At 56.1% G+C, this 20794-nt stretch overlaps 10 protein-coding genes across 10 annotated transcripts; 5 read left to right on the top strand and 5 right to left on the bottom strand.

Moving 5' to 3' along the window:
* Positions 1-57: 57 nt before the first annotated feature.
* SRO7 (Lethal(2) giant larvae sro7) lies at positions 58-3123 on the bottom strand (the record flags this gene model as incomplete). The annotated part of the gene is made up of 2 exons (XM_064800459.1): positions 58-83; positions 141-3123. 2 exons carry the CDS (start codon positions 3121-3123, stop codon positions 58-60), a joined length of 3009 nt encoding a protein of 1002 aa, XP_064661798.1.
* A 372-nt stretch (positions 3124-3495) lies between these two features.
* On the top strand, positions 3496-4410 carry ASF1 (Histone chaperone asf1; the record flags this gene model as incomplete). The annotated part of the gene is made up of 2 exons (XM_064800458.1): positions 3496-3644; positions 3708-4410. 2 exons carry the CDS (start codon positions 3496-3498, stop codon positions 4408-4410), a joined length of 852 nt encoding a protein of 283 aa, XP_064661797.1.
* Positions 4411-4952: 542 nt separating this feature from the next.
* Positions 4953-5895, bottom strand: LTR77_003200 (uncharacterized protein; the record flags this gene model as incomplete). Its single annotated transcript, XM_064800457.1, has 2 exons — positions 4953-5520; positions 5726-5895. The coding sequence occupies 2 exons, from the start codon at positions 5893-5895 to the stop codon at positions 4953-4955; spliced, it is 738 nt and encodes a 245-aa protein (XP_064661796.1).
* A 3033-nt stretch (positions 5896-8928) lies between these two features.
* On the top strand, positions 8929-9942 carry LTR77_003199 (uncharacterized protein; the record flags this gene model as incomplete). Its single annotated transcript, XM_064800456.1, has 3 exons — positions 8929-9485; positions 9581-9845; positions 9898-9942. 3 exons carry the CDS (start codon positions 8929-8931, stop codon positions 9940-9942), a joined length of 867 nt encoding a protein of 288 aa, XP_064661795.1.
* A 1513-nt stretch (positions 9943-11455) lies between these two features.
* Positions 11456-13327, top strand: LTR77_003198 (uncharacterized protein; the record flags this gene model as incomplete). The annotated part of the gene is made up of 1 exon (XM_064800455.1): positions 11456-13327. One exon carries the CDS (start codon positions 11456-11458, stop codon positions 13325-13327), a length of 1872 nt encoding a protein of 623 aa, XP_064661794.1.
* A 99-nt stretch (positions 13328-13426) lies between these two features.
* LTR77_003197 (uncharacterized protein) lies at positions 13427-14112 on the bottom strand (the record flags this gene model as incomplete). The annotated part of the gene is made up of 3 exons (XM_064800454.1): positions 13427-13724; positions 13781-13978; positions 14027-14112. The coding sequence occupies 3 exons, from the start codon at positions 14110-14112 to the stop codon at positions 13427-13429; spliced, it is 582 nt and encodes a 193-aa protein (XP_064661793.1).
* A 221-nt stretch (positions 14113-14333) lies between these two features.
* RPN9 (26S proteasome regulatory subunit) lies at positions 14334-15535 on the top strand (the record flags this gene model as incomplete). The annotated part of the gene is made up of 2 exons (XM_064800453.1): positions 14334-14601; positions 14658-15535. The coding sequence occupies 2 exons, from the start codon at positions 14334-14336 to the stop codon at positions 15533-15535; spliced, it is 1146 nt and encodes a 381-aa protein (XP_064661792.1).
* A 422-nt stretch (positions 15536-15957) lies between these two features.
* On the bottom strand, positions 15958-17177 carry LTR77_003195 (uncharacterized protein; the record flags this gene model as incomplete). Its single annotated transcript, XM_064800452.1, has 2 exons — positions 15958-16993; positions 17044-17177. 2 exons carry the CDS (start codon positions 17175-17177, stop codon positions 15958-15960), a joined length of 1170 nt encoding a protein of 389 aa, XP_064661791.1.
* A 348-nt stretch (positions 17178-17525) lies between these two features.
* Positions 17526-19244, top strand: LTR77_003194 (uncharacterized protein; the record flags this gene model as incomplete). The annotated part of the gene is made up of 3 exons (XM_064800451.1): positions 17526-17634; positions 17688-17900; positions 17956-19244. The coding sequence occupies 3 exons, from the start codon at positions 17526-17528 to the stop codon at positions 19242-19244; spliced, it is 1611 nt and encodes a 536-aa protein (XP_064661790.1).
* A 172-nt stretch (positions 19245-19416) lies between these two features.
* On the bottom strand, positions 19417-20657 carry EFM5_2 (Protein-lysine N-methyltransferase efm5; the record flags this gene model as incomplete). The annotated part of the gene is made up of 2 exons (XM_064800450.1): positions 19417-19515; positions 19575-20657. 2 exons carry the CDS (start codon positions 20655-20657, stop codon positions 19417-19419), a joined length of 1182 nt encoding a protein of 393 aa, XP_064661789.1.
* Positions 20658-20794: the final 137 nt, after the last annotated feature.

Here is a 20794-nt window from a genome sequence, read left to right as displayed (position 1 = left end):
AGAGATGCCTTTCGCCGGTATCAGAGACCTGTTTGGGCAGGACCGCGCACGGCGACCCTAAAACCCAAACTTGGCCTTCAGTACTGTAGCCAGAAGTTAGCAAATCACGCTCGTGGCCACAAACTTATCATCAAACTTACTACTGCCCGCCGCATTCCTCTTCTGCTTTCCCACAAACTTATTCACATCATCCAGCCAGTTCTGACTACTCTGCTCCAAATTATCCATCGAATCATTCGCCATCCCCAACTTCTCCGTCCTCTCCTGAATCTGCCGTTGCATGTACGCCCAGTATCCCTCATCCTGCTGCGACACATTCACCGAGCTGGAGCTCGCACCTGCCCGACCCGCCTGTCGCCGCTGCTGCTCGTCCGCGCGCGCTTGCTCGATCATTCGTTTCGAGGGCGGGCGGTTGGGTCCACCGATCAGGAGGTCCAGGTCGGCGGGCGTGACGTACTGCGTGCCTGTGATCCATTGGACGTTGGAGATGGTAGGACGAGGCGGGATGAGAGCGTCAGGATTGAAGAGTTTGTCCTGGCTGCGGACGAGGGACTCGCCGGTGCCGAAGACGTTGATGAGGGCGAGTTCTGACGGACCTGTGAAGCCGATGACGTGGCCGGTAGGGCCGATGACTGCATCGCTGAAGCGTCGGACGTCGAGTATGTCGTTCACTTTGATGGAGGTGATCTCGCGGAGGTTGGGGATGGAGAAGGCTCGAGCGCTACCATCGCCGAAGAGGCCGAGGAGGGCGTAGCCTTGGTCCTGGTAGCGGATGATAGAAGCAGAGTCGCAGAAGAAGCTGTCGAAGGACTTGTGGGCGCCTTTCGCAGTCGCAGGCTTGAAGATGTGGATGCTGGTGGGTGTGACAGCGAGAAGCGCTCCGTTGACCCTGTGACCGGTACGCAGTGCTGCCATTGCATTCTGCGAAGCGCGAGCCGGGTGGCCAGTATCTGCATCGATTGGCGAGATGTGCAGCACCTTATTGTCGAGAGCTGGGACACCGGCCAACTGCACGGTGTACCTGCCACTCGCATCTGGTACGATCTTGAGCGTTGCCAGATGCCCGAGATTCGTGCCAACATGCAGTAGTATACTGCTATAGTCCTCGCCTTCAAGCGTCATGATGCTGAACTCGAGATTTGTAGCCCACTCTTGTTTGACAGCAGGACCACCACTGGAAGTGCTCACCTTCCGCCGAATGCTGCCCTTGTGCTGGCCACGGTTGAAGTCATGCACTGAAGCCGAGTAGATCACCGCTGGACCTCTCAAGTCGACAACTGCGATACTGCCACCCTCAAACCCGGCTGCGACAAAGCCTATCTCGCTCATCTTGACGGATGTCACCGGACCATCCCGCTGATCCAGAAGAGTGAATGGTATTAGCCCCTCGCTCAACGAAGGCTCCACGCGATCAGTAACGTTCGTGAGGGCTCCTGGCTGGTTGGGCCTGGGTTGAGGAGGCTCTCTGCCGGCATTTCGATTGGTGCCCCATCGGAAAATGATCAGCTCACCACTTGCCATGCCCACAGCCAGTTCAGCACTCTCGCCCGCAAGAGAAGTCTGGGTGACGTTGACCCTATCGAAGCTGCCAACAGCTCGTCCGACATCTAGCTGAAGTAACGTGGTGTTCTCAACCTCGTCTCCGTGGCCTGGGTCCCACATCCGAATCGTGCCGTCAGCGTGGACTGTCTGCAAGATATTTCTTTTCTCGTGCCGACGCATAGATCTGGGCAGCTCCGCGCCGCCCTTCAACATCTGAGGGCCTTGCTGGCGTCTCTCTTGCAGACCGAGCCACTTCTCCCTGCCCGCCTGAGCCATGCTTACCTTCTTGACGAAGGGGTGTACCAGAGTCAAGGAGGGATGAAGCTGGTTGGTAGGACTTATCGGCATGCCAGAAGGGAACGTGAGCGTCAGTATCTCGCCAGATGACAGAAGCGCGATTATGGCAATGGGATCGTGACCACCAGCGAAATGCGGAGAGGATCGCGGGATGGGGCAAAGTCCAACCACTTCAGCTCCTGGAGGCGTGGGAAGGATACGCTGCCGCTTGGGTGACTCGAAGTATTGCACGAACGCTTCCCAGCTGCTGGTGGCGTAGACAGGCGTTCGCCCCATTTCGAAGAGTGTCAGACCTTTCGAGGGCGCCTGGGTCGAAGCGCCTCCTGCTATGAGAATGGCGGTGTCTTCTGGATCCTGATTTGCACACCACGAAATCTTGAACAATGGTTCTTTGACCGCCATAGAGCCACCCATGCTGCCAGATGGTGCTCCAGGTGTTGCTACGTTTGTGTCTGTCAACGTTCGAGCCATAAGCATTCGTCCGTCTTTCAAGGTGTCCCAAAAGACAAGCGAACTGTCCTCGTGACCCGTCAAGATGAAGGTGCCGGTCGGGTGCCAGACAGCTTGAGTCAGCTTCGGAAACCTGACCATGTTGGCAGCGGCAGGATCGCCATCGCCACCAGGTGCTCCGCGTGGGACTTCGTAACGGAAGAAGCGCGTGGCCTTGTTCAGCTTGAAACTGAAGATAGCCGCACCATTGGCGTATCCGATGAGGAGCTGACCTACGTCTCGCGGATGCAGTTGTAGTGAGACCACCGAAGATACTCGCGCCCTGGGGTCCACTTCTTGCCATAGCATAGGAATCTTGAAGGGCGCGAGGTTCTCTCGATCCAGATCATAGGCGAGGACATCACCCGTTTGCATGCCAAGGAAGGCATAATCAAGCATAGGATCCGTACATAGCGCCGTCACCACACCGGGTGGAGAATGTGAGGTGATGAGCCTCTTCAGCTCGAGCGAGTAGACGCATATGTCGTGCTTCGTGGTCAAGCATATCAACTTGTCCGCGCAGAACTGCAGCTCCTGAACGCTAGCACCTCGAGAGGGTAGTTCGAGGGTTACTTGGATCCTGTCGCGCCCGAATACGTAGATCTGGCCAGGGCCGAATTGAGAGTTCTTGGTGCCGACTGCCAGCAGCGACTGAACCGGCTCGTAGGCGAGGCATGATGTTTGTGAGTTCACGCCAAAGCGGGCAATATCGTCAATGTTGAAGAGAGAGCTGTCCAGACCGGCTGAGAGGTCGTTCTGGATGCCAGCTTGTTTTCCTCGAAGGAGATGTGCCATACTGGTGTGTTATCTCTTCGATCACACCCTTCTCATGATATGGGCTCATGTATACACGGAAAGCGAGGTCCGGTGTTGCCGGCAAAGAAGTCAGGTCGATAATCACATGCCCTCGCTACCGACACGACTTTTGCGCTAGAGTCAATTTCCTAATTAACGCGGAGCGCGTCCAACACGCTTCTCGCGTCACTCGTGCTTTCTTGTTACCGTCTCAAACTCACCCACTTGTTGCACTCTTCTTCCTCCTCCAACAACGACACATCAATCTCGCAACTCAACGTACCACTCTTCCATCAACTCAACAACAGCACAGCGACACAGATACTACCAAGATCATCCCACCAACAGCAACAACCACATACGACCGGCAAGATGGCGACAGTGTCGCTCCTTAACGTCTCCGTCCGCAACAACCCCGCCGCCTTCACCGACCCCTACGAGTTCGAGATCACCTTTGAATGCCTTGAGCCACTGCAGAAAGACCTCGAATGGAAGCTCACCTACGTTGGATCTGCGACATCGTATGGACCCGACCCCACCACGCTTCAACCAGGCAGCAGAGCCCCACTAACAGCCCCTTCCAGATCCGAGCACGACCAGGAACTCGACTCCCTCCTCGTCGGCCCTATCCCAGTCGGTGTCAACAAATTCGTCTTCGAAGCCGACCCGCCAAACACCGCCCGCATCCCTGCCACCGAAATCATTGGCGTGACTGTGATCCTCCTCAGCTGCTCCTACGACGATCGCGAGTTCGTGCGCGTCGGCTACTACGTCAACAATGAGTACACGGACGAATCGCTTGCCGAAGAGGCTCCCGCGAAGCCTGTGATTGAGAAGGTGCGACGCAACATTCTGGCTGAGAAGCCGAGAGTGACACGATTCGCGATCAAATGGGATAGTGAGGAGAGTGCGCCGGCTGAGTTCCCGCCGGAGCAGCCGGATGTTGATGCTGAGGTAGACGATGGAGCGAACTACGGCGCTGAAGAGGAGGAAGAGGAGGAAGTAGAGGCTGAAGCCGAGGGCGAGGCAGCTGCGAAGGGTGCAGATGTGGACATGGAAGGCGCGGAAGCGAACGTCAAGGAGGTGGACGAAGAGTCTGAGGCCGGCAGCGAGGACCTCGGGGAGGAGAGCGAGGACGATGACGAAGAGGAGCTGGAGGAGGAGGACGGTGAGGGCGAGGCAGAGGCAAATGGTGATCACGACATGGAGATGGATGAGGCCGCGCCCAAGGAGCCCGCGAACGGTGTCGCTGGGAATCAACATCAGGCTGATGTGATGGTGCACTAGGCGACGAAGGCTTGCGCAGCAGTGCTTCAGTCTCCTCGTTCGATCAACCCTCAACAACAAGAGCTGAAGCTCATCGTAGCGCCTCCCCAAAGAGGCGAATAGCTATCGTGTTCGATCCTGAGCAACTGAGCGAAGAGGAACCGGAATCGGAAGATATGGGTGATTCGACTGACATTGTTGAGTGGTGGCTTGAACCCGGCTGGATCGAGTGGAGGGACAAAAATGCTCGCAAACCACATCACTGAACGAGACATACCCATCATATTGCTATCACGAGAACATACCCACCACATTTCTGACGACGCGAAGGACGAGCTTGGGTATCATAGCATGGCGCATGGAGTAGCGGTTGTACATTTCAGGTTTTCATAGAAGTGTGCCCGTAGTCAGCATCAAGTTTGCTGATATCATGCATTCACATCATCAATCCTCGCCATCCCTCATGCATGACTGCTTGCATCAAGCTATCTCTAGTGTCCATCCCTTTTGGCCTCCCGAACGCCTCGCTGCAATGCATCGTCCATGAACTCAGCCAGACAAGCCTACGCCGGCTGCTCATAAGCCCTCTTCACCATCCGTCCGAACTGCTCAAACTTGACAGTCTCTCTTACAACAGTCCCCTGTGCCGAGTTCTCCTTGTTCTCCGGCACCTTGACCGTCTGCCCGTCAATCTTCCACCCGCAAACCTCCCTCACAAACCGCTCAAACTTCTCTCCCGAGACATTGAGCCAGCTCTCCAACACGTCCCGCTGAACCTCCTGCATGCACTGGCTCACGACCACGGCGATCCTAACGCGCATCAGCTCCTCGAACCCTTGCACATCCGCCACGAGGTCTGCGTAGAGATCGTCGGAGTCCAGTGTGGACCAGAAGGCGGTGTAGCTGGCGTTGACGAGCTGGTGGTGGAGCTTAGTGAGATGCTGGACGGCTTCGGCGAGGGTGCCTGATGCGGGTCCTCCGGAGGCAGAGGACAGTCTGGTCTGCGCGACGACGTGGGGTGGGAGGAGGGAGAGGCCGAGGTTGAAGTCGGGCGAGGGGAAGACGGTGAGGGCTTTGACGAGGATGTTGGTGACGGTCTCGTCGCGGGTGCGGTCGGGGTTGAACTGGTATCTGTTTGGATGAGCAGATGTCAGCGAGGGCTAGCAAGACTCTTCTTCTGCGCTTCTGGACTTTGGGAAGTGTTCTTTCTCAGATAGAGCTAATATATCTTTCGCTTCAGCCAAGCTAGTGGGCTTGTCGGGTAATAGGTAAACGTGATAAGATTTGGACATCATTGTACACCTTTGTATGCGTGCTTTAGGGGCCATATACTCACAGTTTCAGCAGCGCCAGGTTGGCGTAGCAGTCATATGTCTGGTTTTCGCATTGCTGCGAGACGTATTCCTGAAAGAGCCCGGTCGTCTCTGGGTTGTACCGGTCCAGGCCGTTTAGTATCGTGTCGATGTTCTCTGGCCGATCCGGCGCCACGTCAAAGGCGAAACCCATGGCTGGTGTGTGAACATGTGGAAAAGTTTGTGCTTGACGAGTGCGATGAAGTTGCAGCGCAAAATCCTGCCAAGCCTGATCGAGCTTGGCTCTTCCGACCGCCTCGCCTTCACTCTTCCTCAGACCTCACCTCTCATTAACAGAATGGTCACGACTCGGAATCGCTCCAATGGCCGGGCCCATCTGAGCCACATATGTGGTGGAGCGTAATCCCCGTCAAAATGTCAACGCCGGTCGCCTCGACCTAGGGTTCGACATCTTCACCGGAGGGACATGCATGAACCACCTGCATAAGTGTGCTCCTCTTACAATTTGCGAGCACGTATGAAGCGATCAATGCAGCCACGAGATGCATCCCAAGGTAAAAAGCCAGCTTCACCTGTCCTGCGGTTTATTCTGGGGGCTCTCTTTTCAGCCTTGAAGGCAGCAGAATTAACCATTGTGACGAGCATCTCGAGGACGAGGCGTCCTGACTACTAGTCACCATGTCCGACAGGGCAACCATTGACGAATGCGCTTGCCGCACCTGCCTACGCCTGTCGTAACGTGACAGCCAGCCATGCCTTCAGGTCTGTGGGCATGCTTCCGCAGCTTTTGGGGTCGAAAAACACAACCAGCAATATCACAACCGCGAGAGCTCCACAGCTGTCATTCGGCCTGCAGCTGCTCGTCGGGAAGGGAGAGGAGCCCAGGGTAGCTGTAATTGCAATACAATTCGAAAATGACAGAAGGAATTTCTGTGTACCTCTCCAGGTTCCTGGACGTCGAGACGCGCTGGATTAGCCTAGCGATTCCAATGACAGCCACGAAACGCGTCCTCGCAGACTATATGGCACGGATTATGCTTCAAATGCTCCTCCTAACGCAAATGTCCTCCTGGACCAGATCAGACGATTGCATAGACGTATGCAAGCCCGTCGTCATAGATGTCTGCACGCTTGACGAAGACCTCGCAGCGTCTAGGCGTCAACTTTCTGCGTTTCCACGCACCGCATGCCGGACTGAGAAGCTCACGATTGCGTATCCTGGGGATGGCCAGCCTTATGACTGTTTGTGCTCCGGCTTGAATGGCCGACGTTCCTTGAAGACCGCCGGGGTGGCATGGTTGTTCCGGCCGAACTTCGCAATGCGAAGAGAGGCTACGGATACAAGACGCCGGACGCCCAATGCTGCTTCAGCCACCGCCTTAGGTCTTTGCGTCCTTCCCAGCGGTAAACACCGCGGCTGATCAATAAGGCCAGAGAGCTTGTTTTGTACCACCGTGGCGCAGCTCAGCCCTAGCATCGTGCATCTAACGGCCGGATCCTGACGTCTAGCTACAATGCACGACTTCAGATGGTCGTTGTTGTAGAGTCTCGGCTACGCAGTGAGTCTCGCAACGAGGCAGGTCGACCCGTTGGTCATCTTGCAGGTCGACGTCCGTACATCAGAACGAGGTCTTGATGGGTGGGAAATGGCCTTCGGTTGGGCGAGTAATCGACGATAGAACGTCCTCTCCACTTCAAAAGGTTCGGTCAACCTTTTCTGGCATACAGGTTGTGATGGCGTCGTGAGCAGCCACTCTGTGACGGAGAATCACTGCAAAGCATCTGGTAAACGTTCCGACGGTGAAGGTGTTCGGTTCACCTTTCTCCCACAGCCGGCCCGAGTGGCCGAAAGAGGGATAGCCCAATCGCGGGAAGGATTAACGCATCTCTTAACAACACCGACTCTTTCTGTACTGCACTCCGTTTCCTTAGCGTTCACGCCTCAATACCGGGATACCGCATCAAATGCTAGACGTGCTAGGGCACTAGCCACAGATCAGAGTGCTAGCTGAGTGCCGGACAAGGATGCTCGACTCGGCGTCTTGTGGTTGGTCAAGACTGGCCGCATCGGCTTCTTTTCGTGAACCTCAGCCGCACAACACGATGACAAGGGACGGGGTGGTCTTCCACTTCACTCCGGCCTCCATGTGCTCACAACATCATCTGTGGCACGAACAGTCATCTCCTAACACTTGATAGCTTTCAAAATCCACACACGGCCGCATGCAACACAGCCACCATACTGGAGGGTGGCCTTACCCACTCTAACCCGTTTGTGGGAAAGGCAGCTGAAGGCGATGTGGCTGACCATTACACCATGCTTTCAAATGGCGCCTAACTTCTGATTCGGGTCCGTATCGGCAGAAAAGTGCCCGATGTAACGAAGCTGGCCCGCAGGCCTTTCTTGGGCTTCCCTTCCAAACCACGCCAGTCTCAACTGCGGTAAGGCGAGCATGTCATAGAGCATGCGGCTCGTCTCCACCTGCAGGACCATGTCAAATTCAGCTCTGCGACACTATGCTTCCATCGAGTGTAGTCGAACCTGGGGGAGCGCTCAACGGGCTTGGATCAGTCATTCTATGACTTTAACGCTTGGTCCACCCGGATCTCTTACATAGCCTTACCGTTCATCTGGCAGTCTGTCTTCCAGGGTGTGCGTCTTATCCTGTGCGCACTACAGGGGCCTCTGATTTGCAGTGTCCGGCCAATCAGTCCACAGCTCGAACACTGATCCAACACTCCGTCTCGAGCCTTTATGTTGGCCTTGTCTCCCTGAAGTCAAAGCTGAGTTACCTGAGAAGCATTGGTATGAGCGTGGACCATCTTGACGTCGGGAGGCATGTCTTTCAATGATGGAGACAAGTTGGGGTTGCTGTCGGTACGTCAAGCATATATCATCTTGCTCTCGTCAACGATCCGTATGGAATAGCACTCAAGGGACCGTCAACACCTGTGCTCCTCATGCTTCGCTCGGAGAACTTCATCAACACTCACCCAGGCTTCGATCGAACAACACCCCACATATCCTCGCTGTCTTTTCACCCTGCCTTGTCGATCCTTCCTCAATTCACTCAATTGAATCCGTTCACCTCTACGCCCTCCTTCACAAAGGACAACATTCCAGCCGCTGCTGTCGGTGAACATTGCTCCGGCTGACCGTTGCAAGGGTTCCCGCACGTACTGTTGCAACGCCCACAAACGGCCGAGAACGATAGCGCCGACGAAAATGTCAGGATATTACTATCCCCCCAACACCTCCGCTCCCGAAGACGACGAGTTCGACTTTCAGACGTACCAAACGCACGGTGGACAACCCCAACAGTCATATCAGAACTATACCGGACAGGCATTTTCGCCAGACCTTCAGCAGACACAGTTCTACCAACCTTACCAGCAGGTCTATCAGCAGCCGCAGCAGTTTCAACAGCAGTGGGGTTACGCGAACGTTCAGATGCAACCGCAGATGCAACCGCAGCCATGGGTCACTCCGACGGTTCCGTCAAATGTTCCGTTTCAGATGCAACAGCAGCAGAACATGACACCGTTCCCATCATACTCGGAGCCTGCGAATACTGCAGGGGCATTCTCCTCGCCGGAAATGACCCCTGCGGGACCGTCGAGAGTGTCACGGGCGTCGACCGGTTATCTCTCTCCCGGAGAACCTGGCAGAGGCAGAGTGTCCCGGACGACTTCGCTGCATTCGAATGCGAGTTCAGGTCGCAGCTTCTCCCAGTCCGATGTCTCTCGCAGTGCATCGCCGAGTGCAAGTGAGATGGCTAAATGGTGAGTACTGTTTTGTACAGTGCAATCCGTTCTCCGAGACGCAGTCGAGCTCCATTGACAGACACTCGCTGACCGTTCCACTTTCTCTGCCGCAGGGGCCACCGCAACGACAATGGGACTTGGAGGTGTGCATACCCAGGTTGTACTTCGCGATCTACTTTCAGCAGGGGCTGTGACCTGCGCAAGCACTACAAGCGGCATACGAAGTCCCTGTTCTGTCGTCACGATGGCTGTCCGCAAGCCACTGAGGGCGGCTTCTCGAGCAAGAAGGACCGCGCACGACATGAAGCGAAGCACGACCCTCAGATACTTTGTGAGTGGGAGGGTTGCAACCGGCTGTTCAGCAGAGTCGACAACATGGTATGTCCTAGACTTGCTAGCATTGAACCAGGCCACTGACTGCCTTCTGCAGAAAGATCACGTCAGACGGGTTCACAAGAAGCGACTCGAGCGATGAGAGGCGCAGTTTGGGCTTGGTACGCCAGCACAGTGTTTTCACAGACCACTGAAATTATGTCTGTCTTATTGACACGGCCGCACGCTGATGTCAGATCCAACGCCAAGTTGTTCTCACACAGCCTATTCACGACATCTCATAGTCTCTTCTCAGACACTCGCTTCCTGGCTCTTGGGATATCGTCTATACCTATCTTCATTCTTTCTTCCTGTTCGGCTGCAAGGCTTGTTCAAATGCTCTCCTAGCGCTTCGACTGGTTTTCCCTGCGACCCTGATATCGGTGGAAAAGAAACACCGTTCAAGGTCTCTCGTCTCTCCTGCGACGTTACGATGTACCTTGTCAAATCCTAATATTCCCAGAAGCCGTTGTCAGCCCGGCGAACCGAGGAAAAAGCGAAGAGTATTCGAATGAGTAGCCCGTCGGATGGCTTCGTCGCAGTCTTTCAGCTCAGGACGATCAATTTATCGTTCCCGAACGACGATACGGTTGCAGTATAACACGATGCTGCCTCGTGGTTGTGAAAAGTCTGTCGTCTCCGCATCGGTGATGAAGACGAAAAACTCCGGGAATGACTGGACGCCTGACGAAAGTCCACGTACACTCCTCGCGATGTCGTCCCTGCCTCCTCAGTAGTGCTGCAGACATCATTCTTGGCCAACAGACCGCTGCACTACTCCCAGTCCGCCCCCACCCGATATTGCCGGCAGAAAATTCGGGCAAGGATGGGAGCCAGCGCCGTTATCGTCGCCGGCTGTAGCTCGACCGCGCGGCTGTCCATCGCACGCTGCAACAACGAGCCCTGCAACAATAGGCGACCGACGTGCACAAGTAGTCAGGCGACCCATCGCTTGGGTTGATGGTTCAAACGGCCGGTCAGGCCTCCTCCTCAGGACTGCCGAAATGCACGCAACCCACCGCCAGCGTCTCAGCTGCTGAGCTGGACTTGAAGGGGCCGTTGACGGCTCGACGGTACATTGGCTTGACAGCACCTCATCTAGATGTTTGGTGCATCGAGGCCCAGTCGTTTCTCTCGAGAGGCCGACTTTCGGGCGTTGGAATGCACGACAGCAGGGGAAGATGCGCAAGAAATTGTCATGGTTGGATTGCTAATGCATTGTTGAGAACGTCGACCACACTACATGACTAGGGGACTGTTGAAGTCATCAGGTTAGAGTTTGGGTACGGGATGATTCAGCTAACGTTGAATGACAGTCTTGGGCCATTTACATAAGCTGTCGATAGGTGACACAAACATACTAGTCTGCATTTTCAGGGTATGGAGCCCTCACAATATCGAATGCGTGGTAATATGGTCGCCCTATTTTGTATTTCCGGGACCACAGCCACGATGACAGCCACGATCGTGCCTGCGCCGCAAAGCTTGAAAACGCCATTTCATGCAGGCCGTTGCCATGTGCGACGATTATTAGCGGCTTAATCGCTGACTTCACTTCCTCCTTCAAGCATTGCGTTAGATGTTTGCAGACATTAATATCTGCACTCGAGGATACCATGGCGAGGCTGAGAAGGGAAGAAGCCACTAGACGCGCAGTGTCATCCGACGACTCGGACTTCGCGCCATCAATGTCGGTCAACAAACCGGCCAAGCTGGATTTGTCAACAGCTTCTGGAAGGAGGCAACTTAGGACGTCGCCACGGAAGAAATCAGCGAAACAACACACCGCCGATGATGACTGCAGCGATGTTGGATCAGATGTACCGGTTGGATTCCCAACGTTGGTGCCCAAGACCACGTCCAAGAAGACACAGCTCGGCCGCCAGATAGCGCTGAAACCACTCAACGCCTCGCCGTTTCCTCGGACCCTGCCATTACTGCGACCGCTTGATATTCGACGACCCAGGATACAGAAGCCGATTCCTGCTTCGGAGAAGGCGATCAGCGTTGAGCCCAACGAAGCCGACGCCTCTGTGAAGACGGTTGAGGAGGTCGAGAGTGAGGACAGCGTCGAGGTAGAGGAGAGCATCTGGTGTGGGTCAAACCATGAATCAGAAGATTCTGAGGAGGAGCTTCCGAGTCCGAGGAAGTTGTTCGCGCCTAGAGGGCCTCTTGTGTTGTCATCGAAGCCTGGCCTACATCCGCCGGCAGATGTTGCGCCCCTTCCGAATGCCCGTCAACCCCGGCCTTACGTGCTTGACAGTGACAGCGACTCGCGATCCGCGATCAAGCTGAGCAGCGACGTCAATGTACATTCACGACCGGGAAGCTCATCGGACAAGGAGAACACTGCTGCGATTCTACGATTCTCTCCTCCCAGATTATATTCGCCGGCAAAGTTCAGCCCGCACGAGAGGCCAACAACTCCACCTCAATCACCGACCAAATCTCGTCTACAGTCACCATCCAAGCCAAAAGCACGTATTCCCACTCCACCTCTACGGCAGAGCCTGGACGCTTTCTGGAACGCAGACACCGTTAACGATTGGAACGAACAGTACTCGCCTAAGAAGCTACTGAAGTCTCCTAAGAAGCTCCATTTCATACAAGATGACTCGTTCCAACCACCCTCGTCGCCTCGAAAGCCGCAAAGTCCCTCCAAACGCACCAAAGGCGAGCGAGATGCCAAGAAGTCATTCGAAACTGCCAAACACCAGTTGGCCGAATCTTTCCTCGCCGAACTCGACCAACGCATCACCCAAGGCAAGATCTCCCACCTCTCAGCCTCTACAGGCGGCGTCCGCCTCATCTGGAGCAAGACCCTCAACTCCACCGCCGGCCGCGCCAACTGGCGCAAAGAAACCACCAAATCCCGCCAACTCGACGGCACCACCACGGCGGTCGCGAAACACTTCGCCTCCATCGAGCTTGCCGAAAAAGTCATCGACGACTCCCATCGCCTCCTCAACGTCCTGGCCCACGAGTTCTGCCACCTCGCCAACTTCATGGTCTCCGGCATCAAAGACCAACCGCACGGCAAGCAGTTCAAAGACTGGGGCCGCAAATGCACGCAAACGTTCGGCGACAGAGGTGTCGAAGTGACGACGAAGCATAGCTATCAGATCGAATACAAGTTCGTCTGGCAGTGCGCGAATGAGATGTGTGGGGCGGAGTTTAAGCGGCATTCGAAGAGCATTGATCCCGCGAGGAAGGTTTGTGGGGGTTGTAAGGGGAGGTTGGTGCAAATTAAGCCGGTGCCGAGGAAACAGGAGGGTGGAGGGGATTATGCGGGTTTTGTGAAGGAGCATTTTGCCCAGGTGAAGAGAGGGATGGTGGGGGCGAGTCAGAAGGAGGTTATGGAGGCTGTGGCGAGGAACTATAGGGCTGAGAAGGAGGCAAAAAGCGCCGGTGGTGCTGGTGGGAAGACTGATGAAGTGTTGGAGAAGTTGGCTAGTAAGGTCGAGGTCATTACCCTGGACGACGATTGAGATTCGGTGGATATGTGCCGCGCTGTCATTTCCAGATGGTCCTGCTGACGCCCGAGACCATGTTCTATCTACCCAGTCCCAATCAGTCCCAGCCGATCGCTACTCCTGCACGAAGAGATCCCAATCCTTCACCTCAAACGTCTCGATCAACTTCGTCCGATGCTCAACCGCCGCTTCCAACAGCGCACCTTGCTTCCCCTGCGCCGGATCGATTGCCGCTGGATCGTACTGCCCCGCGATATGCGGCACGTTGATTGCGAGAAGGATGTCGGTCTTCTGCTTCTCCAGCCTCACCATCGTAAGCAGGATCCCGACGAAATCTGGTTCATTGGGGCGTCCTTTCTGCTTCTCGCCAGGTGGGGAGGTGGCGAAGAGGGTGTAGGCTGGTGTGCCTTGTCTGTCGAATACTGTCAGTTCCGGCGAAGACCTTGATGAGGGGCGGATTGTACGTGCGGTAAGTTGGCAAGATGCGCCTCAGCAGTCGTCCAGACCTTCGTCTCGCTGGCGTCTTCGTCGACGATGTCTGAGAGGTGGAATTGCAGTGCTTCGGTATCCGGTTTCTCGACTCGTTCTAGGATGTCGACTACGATGCTTGCGAAGCCATTTGTGTCGAGGTAGACTTCTTGGTTGTCGGGAACTTGTCGGATCTCGCTGTTGAACCTCAGCTTTGTTTCTTTGATGGTTGAAAAGTAGTTTCACCTGACGTCGGCATATGTCGATGGAAGAGACGCTGCGATCGCTCCGCCGAAGAGATCAACATTACGGTATTGAGTTGTACCAGCCATTATTTCTTCAGAAGATGTTTGTGTCTCATAGTTGAATATTCAGAGAGCGGTGCCAGATTTTATGTTGATCTGGGTGAGGCAACTGCAGGCACCCGATTAGGCAAGAGTCGCCGCCTAACAAGCTTTTGAGCCGCATCTTCAAACACGACAACGACCTCTGCCTTCAACGACCATCTGTCCAACCTCTCCACAAGCCCACTCCATCTACACAGCTTCCAAAGATGGACAACGAGAAGATCTCCAACTTCCTCACCGAGCAGCGCGATGCCGCGCCCGACGATCTTCAGCACTACTTCCTCACCTTTGAAGACTACTGGGAGCGGAAGTTATGGCACGAACTCACGGATATCCTCGTGACGTACTACGGCGAAGAGCAGAGCGCGGAGCAGAGAATACCCATCTACAACAACTTCATCAAGACCTTTGCGGACAAAATAAATCAGCTGAAGCTGGTCCAGATCGGCCTAGGCACGGCGGAGCAGTACAAAGGTATGTCCTCCCAAGCTCGCAAGCGAGGAAGCCATATCCACTGACACGCATGACAGACGACAACGAGCGCCTCACCTTCCTCACCACCCTCGCCTCCCGCGTCGACAAGCCCGCCTCCCAAGACGCCTACGTCTTCGCCCTCACCTACGTCGCCTCCGTCCGCCTACGCCTCGGCCAAACCCCCGAAGCCCGCAAAGACCTCGACAAATGTGAGGCCGTGCTCGACACCTTCGACAGCGTCGAGACCGTCGTGCACGCCTCCTTCTACCGCATCAGCGCCGACTACTACCAGTCCCAGCAGGAATTCGCCAACTACTACCGCACCACTCTGCTCTACCTCGCCTGCGTCGACCTCGACGACCTCTCGCAAACCGACCGGCAGCGCGTCGCGCACGACCTCGCCATCGCCGCGCTGGTCTCGGATACCATCTACAACTTCGGCGAGCTCCTGCTGCACCCGATCCTCGACAGCCTGACCGATACCCCGCACGCCTGGCTCCGCGAGCTGCTGTTCGCGTTCAACCGCGGCGATCTCCAAGCCTACAATATCCTGCAAGCGCACAGCGAAGCCAACGAGCTGCTGCAGCAGAACCAACAATTCCTCTACCAGAAAATCTCCCTCTCCGCCCTGACGCAGCTCGTCTTCTCCCGCGCCCCGCAGGACCGCGCGATGACGTTCTCCACCATCTCGGAAGAGACGAAAGTGCAATTGGATGAAATCGAGCACCTGATCATGAAGGCATTGAGTCTGGGACTGTTGCGCGGGAGTATCGACCAAGTGGACGAGGTGGCGCGGATTTCCTGGGTGCAGCCGAAGGTGCTGGATCGGAGTGGGATCGAGGGGATGAAGACGCGGTTGCGGGAGTGGAGTGGTGGGGTGGAGAAGTTGGGGAACTGGATCGAGGGGGTGGGGAAGGATGTTTGGGCGGCGTAGGAGAGAGCAGACGTGAGGAAGAGGATAGTGGTGGTGTGCGGAATTGTGCATGCCGGATTGAGCATCAATGTGCATCGAGCTTCGTCCTTGGGTCCGCCTCCAGTAGAGAGTGGAGAGGTAGATGGCTCACACGAGCCACATGTTGTCGGAGCGGCAATGGCACATAAGAAGTCTGAACAAAGGACGACCGTGCCGAAATGGCAGTGTTGCATTACATAGATAGCTAATGTAACAGTAGCCCCTACCATTCGTCGTCCCCCATAATAGTACTGTTTAGTATCTCTGCTCGTAAATCGTGTCACTCATAATCAATCATTAGATCAGGCTCTGCATCGAATGAATCCCGTCAAATGGCCGAAATGTCGCTCAATACATCGCGGAGAATGTCGTTCTCACAAGTCGTCAGTCATCGTCGTTCGTTGTCAAGACACCTTCGGCCCCTCCCTCTTCACGACATCCTTCTTCACCCTGGCCTTCTTCTTACTGGCCGTCGAAGCCCCTGAGTCAGACTCCTTGAGCTTCCGCTTGAGTGACACGAGAGCCGGGATCGGCATGTCACACATTGTCAGCAGATTCTCCCAATGCTCCGCCTCGACTCTTCGCCTCGCATGGTCGGCCGTGTGTTGGAGCTCCTTCGTGCCGCACGTATGCGTGACTTTGAACTTGATCGCCGGGTTGGGCAGCGCACGAAAGGCCAGGACCGGATCGGTGGCGAGCGCTTTTCGCCCCACACCCCGGTAATCTGATCGAAGGCCCTCGTTCAAGGCAGACAAGGTCCTGGGTGAGAGGTAGGCGGTGAGATTCGAGGCTGTGAAGTGGAGCGTGCGGAGGCCGGTAAGGGATCGGATCGCGGGGATGTGGAGGGCTTTGAGCAATTTGCGCGACCAGATGAAGCCATCGATGTGGATGGTATTGATGGCGGCGCGTTGGGCGGGTGCCAGGGTGCGGACGAAGAGGTTGAAGGTTTCGCTCTCGTGGAAGGCGAAGGCGTTGTCCGTGTAGGGGAGGAGGTGGGCTTCGTGGTGGATTTGGCGGCAGGTTCGCAGGCAGGACAAGCTCAATTGAAGGGGGCGGAGGTGAGATGATGTGACGACATCGCAGGAAGTGGAGGAGAACTTGAGGCGGGAGAGATTGGTGTAGCAGGGTCCGTGCTCGAGGCAGTATGTTACTGGGGAGGTGGCGGGGTTGGGTTGTTTGCTCAGCTCGTAGGCTTTGTCTTGGGCGTTTGGAGAGAGTTGGCAGATGATGTTGGCGAACGTGAGCATCATGTCTGAAGGCTTAGGTTTGCGGCGAGGGTCGTCGTAGTAGTCCTCGACGTTGTAGCAACCCCGGCCCTCATCCACAGCATCGCGAACGCTGATGTGGACGACAAGGTTGCATAGGACGTACTCGTAGATCAAGTTCCTGACTTCGGCGGGCAGGCGTAGGAGTGGTGACGCTTGAGCATTGCGCTCGGCTCTTTCATAATCCGTTAGCATGATCACGATAAGACGAAGACCTGTTCATACATCTGCTGCTGCCACGGGGCGACATAATGCTCCGAAGCGTATATCGAAGGATCACGAAGCCTCGTTTGAAGGTGCTTCATTGGACATGCTCTTTCGAGCGGAGGGAGATACCAGCCGTAACGAGAAGTCGACATGGCTGTCCTCTATCCTGTTCGTGGCTGCAGCTCCATACCCATATCTTCTCAGGCTCTCGAGCGGAGAAGGGAAGGTAGAGATGGTGTGACGAGATGCGACGTTGGAGATCGGCGCTTAGCGTCAGGCTAGGGACAATCGCGAGCTAAGGCGGATCGCACCTTCCCGACCCCACACGCGCCGATGGATTGACCCTGCAGGAACAGGCTAGAGGCCGAGCTTGATCGGGCAGCCCACGTCGGACATCAACCACGGTATGTTGGACAGCCAGCGTTGTTCAATGCATAGCAGCCCTATGTAGGGGCGGAGAAAGAGGCCAGGAAGCAATATCGACCTACTCGGGATACAGCATGGCTACGGCAACAGCCACGTCCGCAGCGGCGGAACCCCCGAAGCTGATCAAGAAGGCCAGCGAGGTCAAGACTCCAACGACCGCGACGCAGACCAGCTTCGGTTGCAGTAAGATGAAGCTTTGCAGAGAAAGTGCAACCGCGGGACTGACTTGTATCCAGAACACATCAAGGACTTTCTAACTCACGCCCGCGACAAAGCCACCGAGGAGTATACTCGCCTTATCCGATCGATCCGGCAAGAGGGGAATGTCAGTGGGAGCATATACAAGAGTGGAAGTACGCCGCAGGTATCGCCAGAAACAACATACATGTGCATACAATGCTCTGCGGTGACCAAGGCGAGAGAGAGGCATAGGAAGGATCATCCATTCGGTGAGTATAACAGCCATTGGCCGGGCCAGAGATGGAGGATACTGACCATGCACAGCGGTGGAGTCAAGAGAAGGCTTCATCTTCTGCCACGACTGCAAGGACTTTGTCTATGATCCTACCTTCGAAGAGATCCGCTCTGGAAACAACAAGAAACGGAAACACGCGGCCCTCTCAGCCGACGACAAGCGGCTCGTGTCCGCCAACTCGACCGTCATATCGTGCTCCGCAGTCGGTCTGAGAGGACTATACAACATGGGCCAGACCTGCTTCATGTCCGTAATCCTGCAAGCGCTCATCCACAACCCCTTCATCCGCACCTTCTACCTCTCCGAAGGCCACCGCAAAGAGGACTGCGAGCGCGAAGCCTGCACCTCCTGCGCCCTCGACGACATCTTCAGCGACTTCTTCGGCCAGGAGAAGCACGAAGGCTACGGCGCGGTGCACATGCTGCAGGGGTGTTGGAAGGAAGGCGGCTCCCTCGCCGGCTACAGCCAGCAAGACGCCCACGAATTCCTCGGCTTCATCCTCAACAGCCTACACACCGCCATCACCGACGAAGAAGAAGGCAAAAGCTCCCGCCACTGCCCGTGCGTCATCCACCAGAGCTTTGGCGGCCTGCTCAAAAGCACCGTCACCTGCTCAGGCTGCAAAAACACCTCCACCGCCCTCGACCCCTTCATGGACCTCAGCCTCGACATCCGCAGCACGCCCGTCACCAAAAAGAAGAAACTCAGCCTCATCAACGCCACCGCCACGTCGAAAGAACACCTCCCCATGGACCTCACCGAGTGCCTGGACCGCTTCACCAGCACCGAAACCCTCAGCGCCGAAGCCGGAAGCTACAACTGCCGCCACTGCTCCAGCCCGCAGGAAGTGAAGAAGAAATTCTCCCTCTCGCGCATACCGCCCATCATCCCCATCCATCTCAAACGCTTCTCGCACTCCAAGTCCCTGAAAGAAAGCTCCAAGATCGAAACCAAAATCCGCTTCCCAACCTCCCTCGACTTGAGCCCTTACACCACCTCCTCCGCCGCGCGAAGTAAACCGCCCGCTCCCGAAAACGATACCCTGGTCAATAACACGGATCGCAACGCGGATTCCGACGATGCTCCCGACCCCGCGCCTCCTCCGCCTCCACCGCCGCCGGTGTACGAGTTGAGCAGCGTGGTGGTGCATAAGGGCAAAATCGACAATGGGCACTACGTCTCGTATGCGCGGCAGGGGGAGGACTGGTTTCGGTTTGATGATAGTATGGTGGTGCAGGTGGAGGAGCGGGAGGTGCTGAGGGCGGAGGCGTATATGTTGTTTTATGTTGTTGGGGAGATTGCGGGGGTGATGGCGTGATGATGGGGCGGGTGGTTGATTTGTAGCATAGCGTAGGACAGGTGTTTGGACATGGGGCAATGGGGATTGTATATTTTATGTTGTTGGTATGTACAACTGCCTGTCTATCGCAGCTTTCCCGGCTGGTGGATCAGTGGCATAGTAGAGACAGAGGAGATATGAGTACAGGACTCTATTGGTCGTCTAGCACGTGCAGGTACTTCTTCTCCTCCCGCTTCTCCTTCTCCGTCATGGGCGGCAGGTCGTAGTATGACGAGCTGCGGTATCCTTGCTATAGCCGAGTAGTCAGCATCATGTCCATATCCGCACTGTAGAGAGGTGTAAACTTACCAAATACTTATAAGTGAAATTCGCAACATCCCCCGCCTCCATATCCAGATCCGCAAACGTCTTCGCGTTCTTATCAATAAACTGATCCATGAACTCCCGCTCCACCTGGTCTTTACAGCCCACGGGCCACCAGAGCACCTTATTCAGCAGCTCCATCGTCGGCCCCAACACCCGCCGCGGCACATTGACGTGCCGTCGCTCCTTGAGAATCTCCCGGTCCACGAGCTCGGAGATCTCCTTCATGCTGTAGTTCTTCGGCCCGTAGAGCTCGAACGTCTGCCCGGCCGTGCTGTCGTCTTGACCGATCCGCTCGAGGGCTGCGCCGACGTCGATCACGTGGACGGGCCAGAAGCGCTCGCGCATGTGGTTGCTGGTGAAGACATTCGCAGCGGACGCGAGACGGTGCAGCAGGCGGTCTTCGAAGCCGAACATGGGCGCCGGGCGCACGAGCGTGGTTTCCGGGAAGATGTCGCGCGCGACTTGCTCGCCCTGCCATTTCGTGCGGAAGAACTCGGCGGGCGACTCCGGGTGCACGCTGTGCGAGGAGACTTGGATGAATCGGTCGACGTCGTATTTGGCCACGGCGTCAGCGATCCGCTTCGTGCCTTCGACGTGTACGCTCTCCAGATCGAAGTTCTTGGTCGGGTAGTCCCGTCCGATGAGGTTGAAGACGATGTCGGAGTGCCGTACGCTTTCTTCAATACTCGCGGTGTTGCGCAGATCCATCTCCATGAACACCACACGTCCCAGGTCCCCGGCGACTTTGAGGTGGCGCTTCGCCATTTCCTCCCGGTACGGCACGACGACTGTATTTCCGGATCGCGCGAGACGGTTGACGATGTACCGGCCTAGGAAGCCTGTGGCGCCGAAGACGGTCGCGGTGTGTCCGCCCAACCCGCTGCGGCCGCCGGGGATGCGGATGATGGGTTTGCCGGTGCGGGTTATGGCGATGTCTTGGGTGTAGCGATCTTTGGGGCGGGAGGGGGTGGTGGAGAGGGCTCGGAGAGTGAGGGCGGAGGTGGGGAGGGAGGAGCGGCAGAGGTGGCGGTGGAGGGCCATTGGGGTCGTTTGGAGGCCGGCCATGGCCGGTAGAGTGGAGTTGGGGCGATTGGTGGTGGTGTTGAGGGGGTGGGAGGCCGGCTATTCCATTGACGGAGGATATGGTTGTGAGCTTCGGAGCAGCAAGTGAGGTCCACTCGGGGAATCTTCGGTAAAACTTG

Source organism: Saxophila tyrrhenica (assembly GCF_035928015.1).
Source record: "Saxophila tyrrhenica strain CCFEE 5935 chromosome Unknown scaffold_4, whole genome shotgun sequence".
In the NCBI taxonomy this organism is placed as follows: Eukaryota; Fungi; Ascomycota; class Dothideomycetes; order Mycosphaerellales; family Extremaceae; genus Saxophila; species Saxophila tyrrhenica.
Note: the sequence above shows the minus strand (reverse complement) of the source record. Positions and strands in the feature narration are given on the sequence as shown.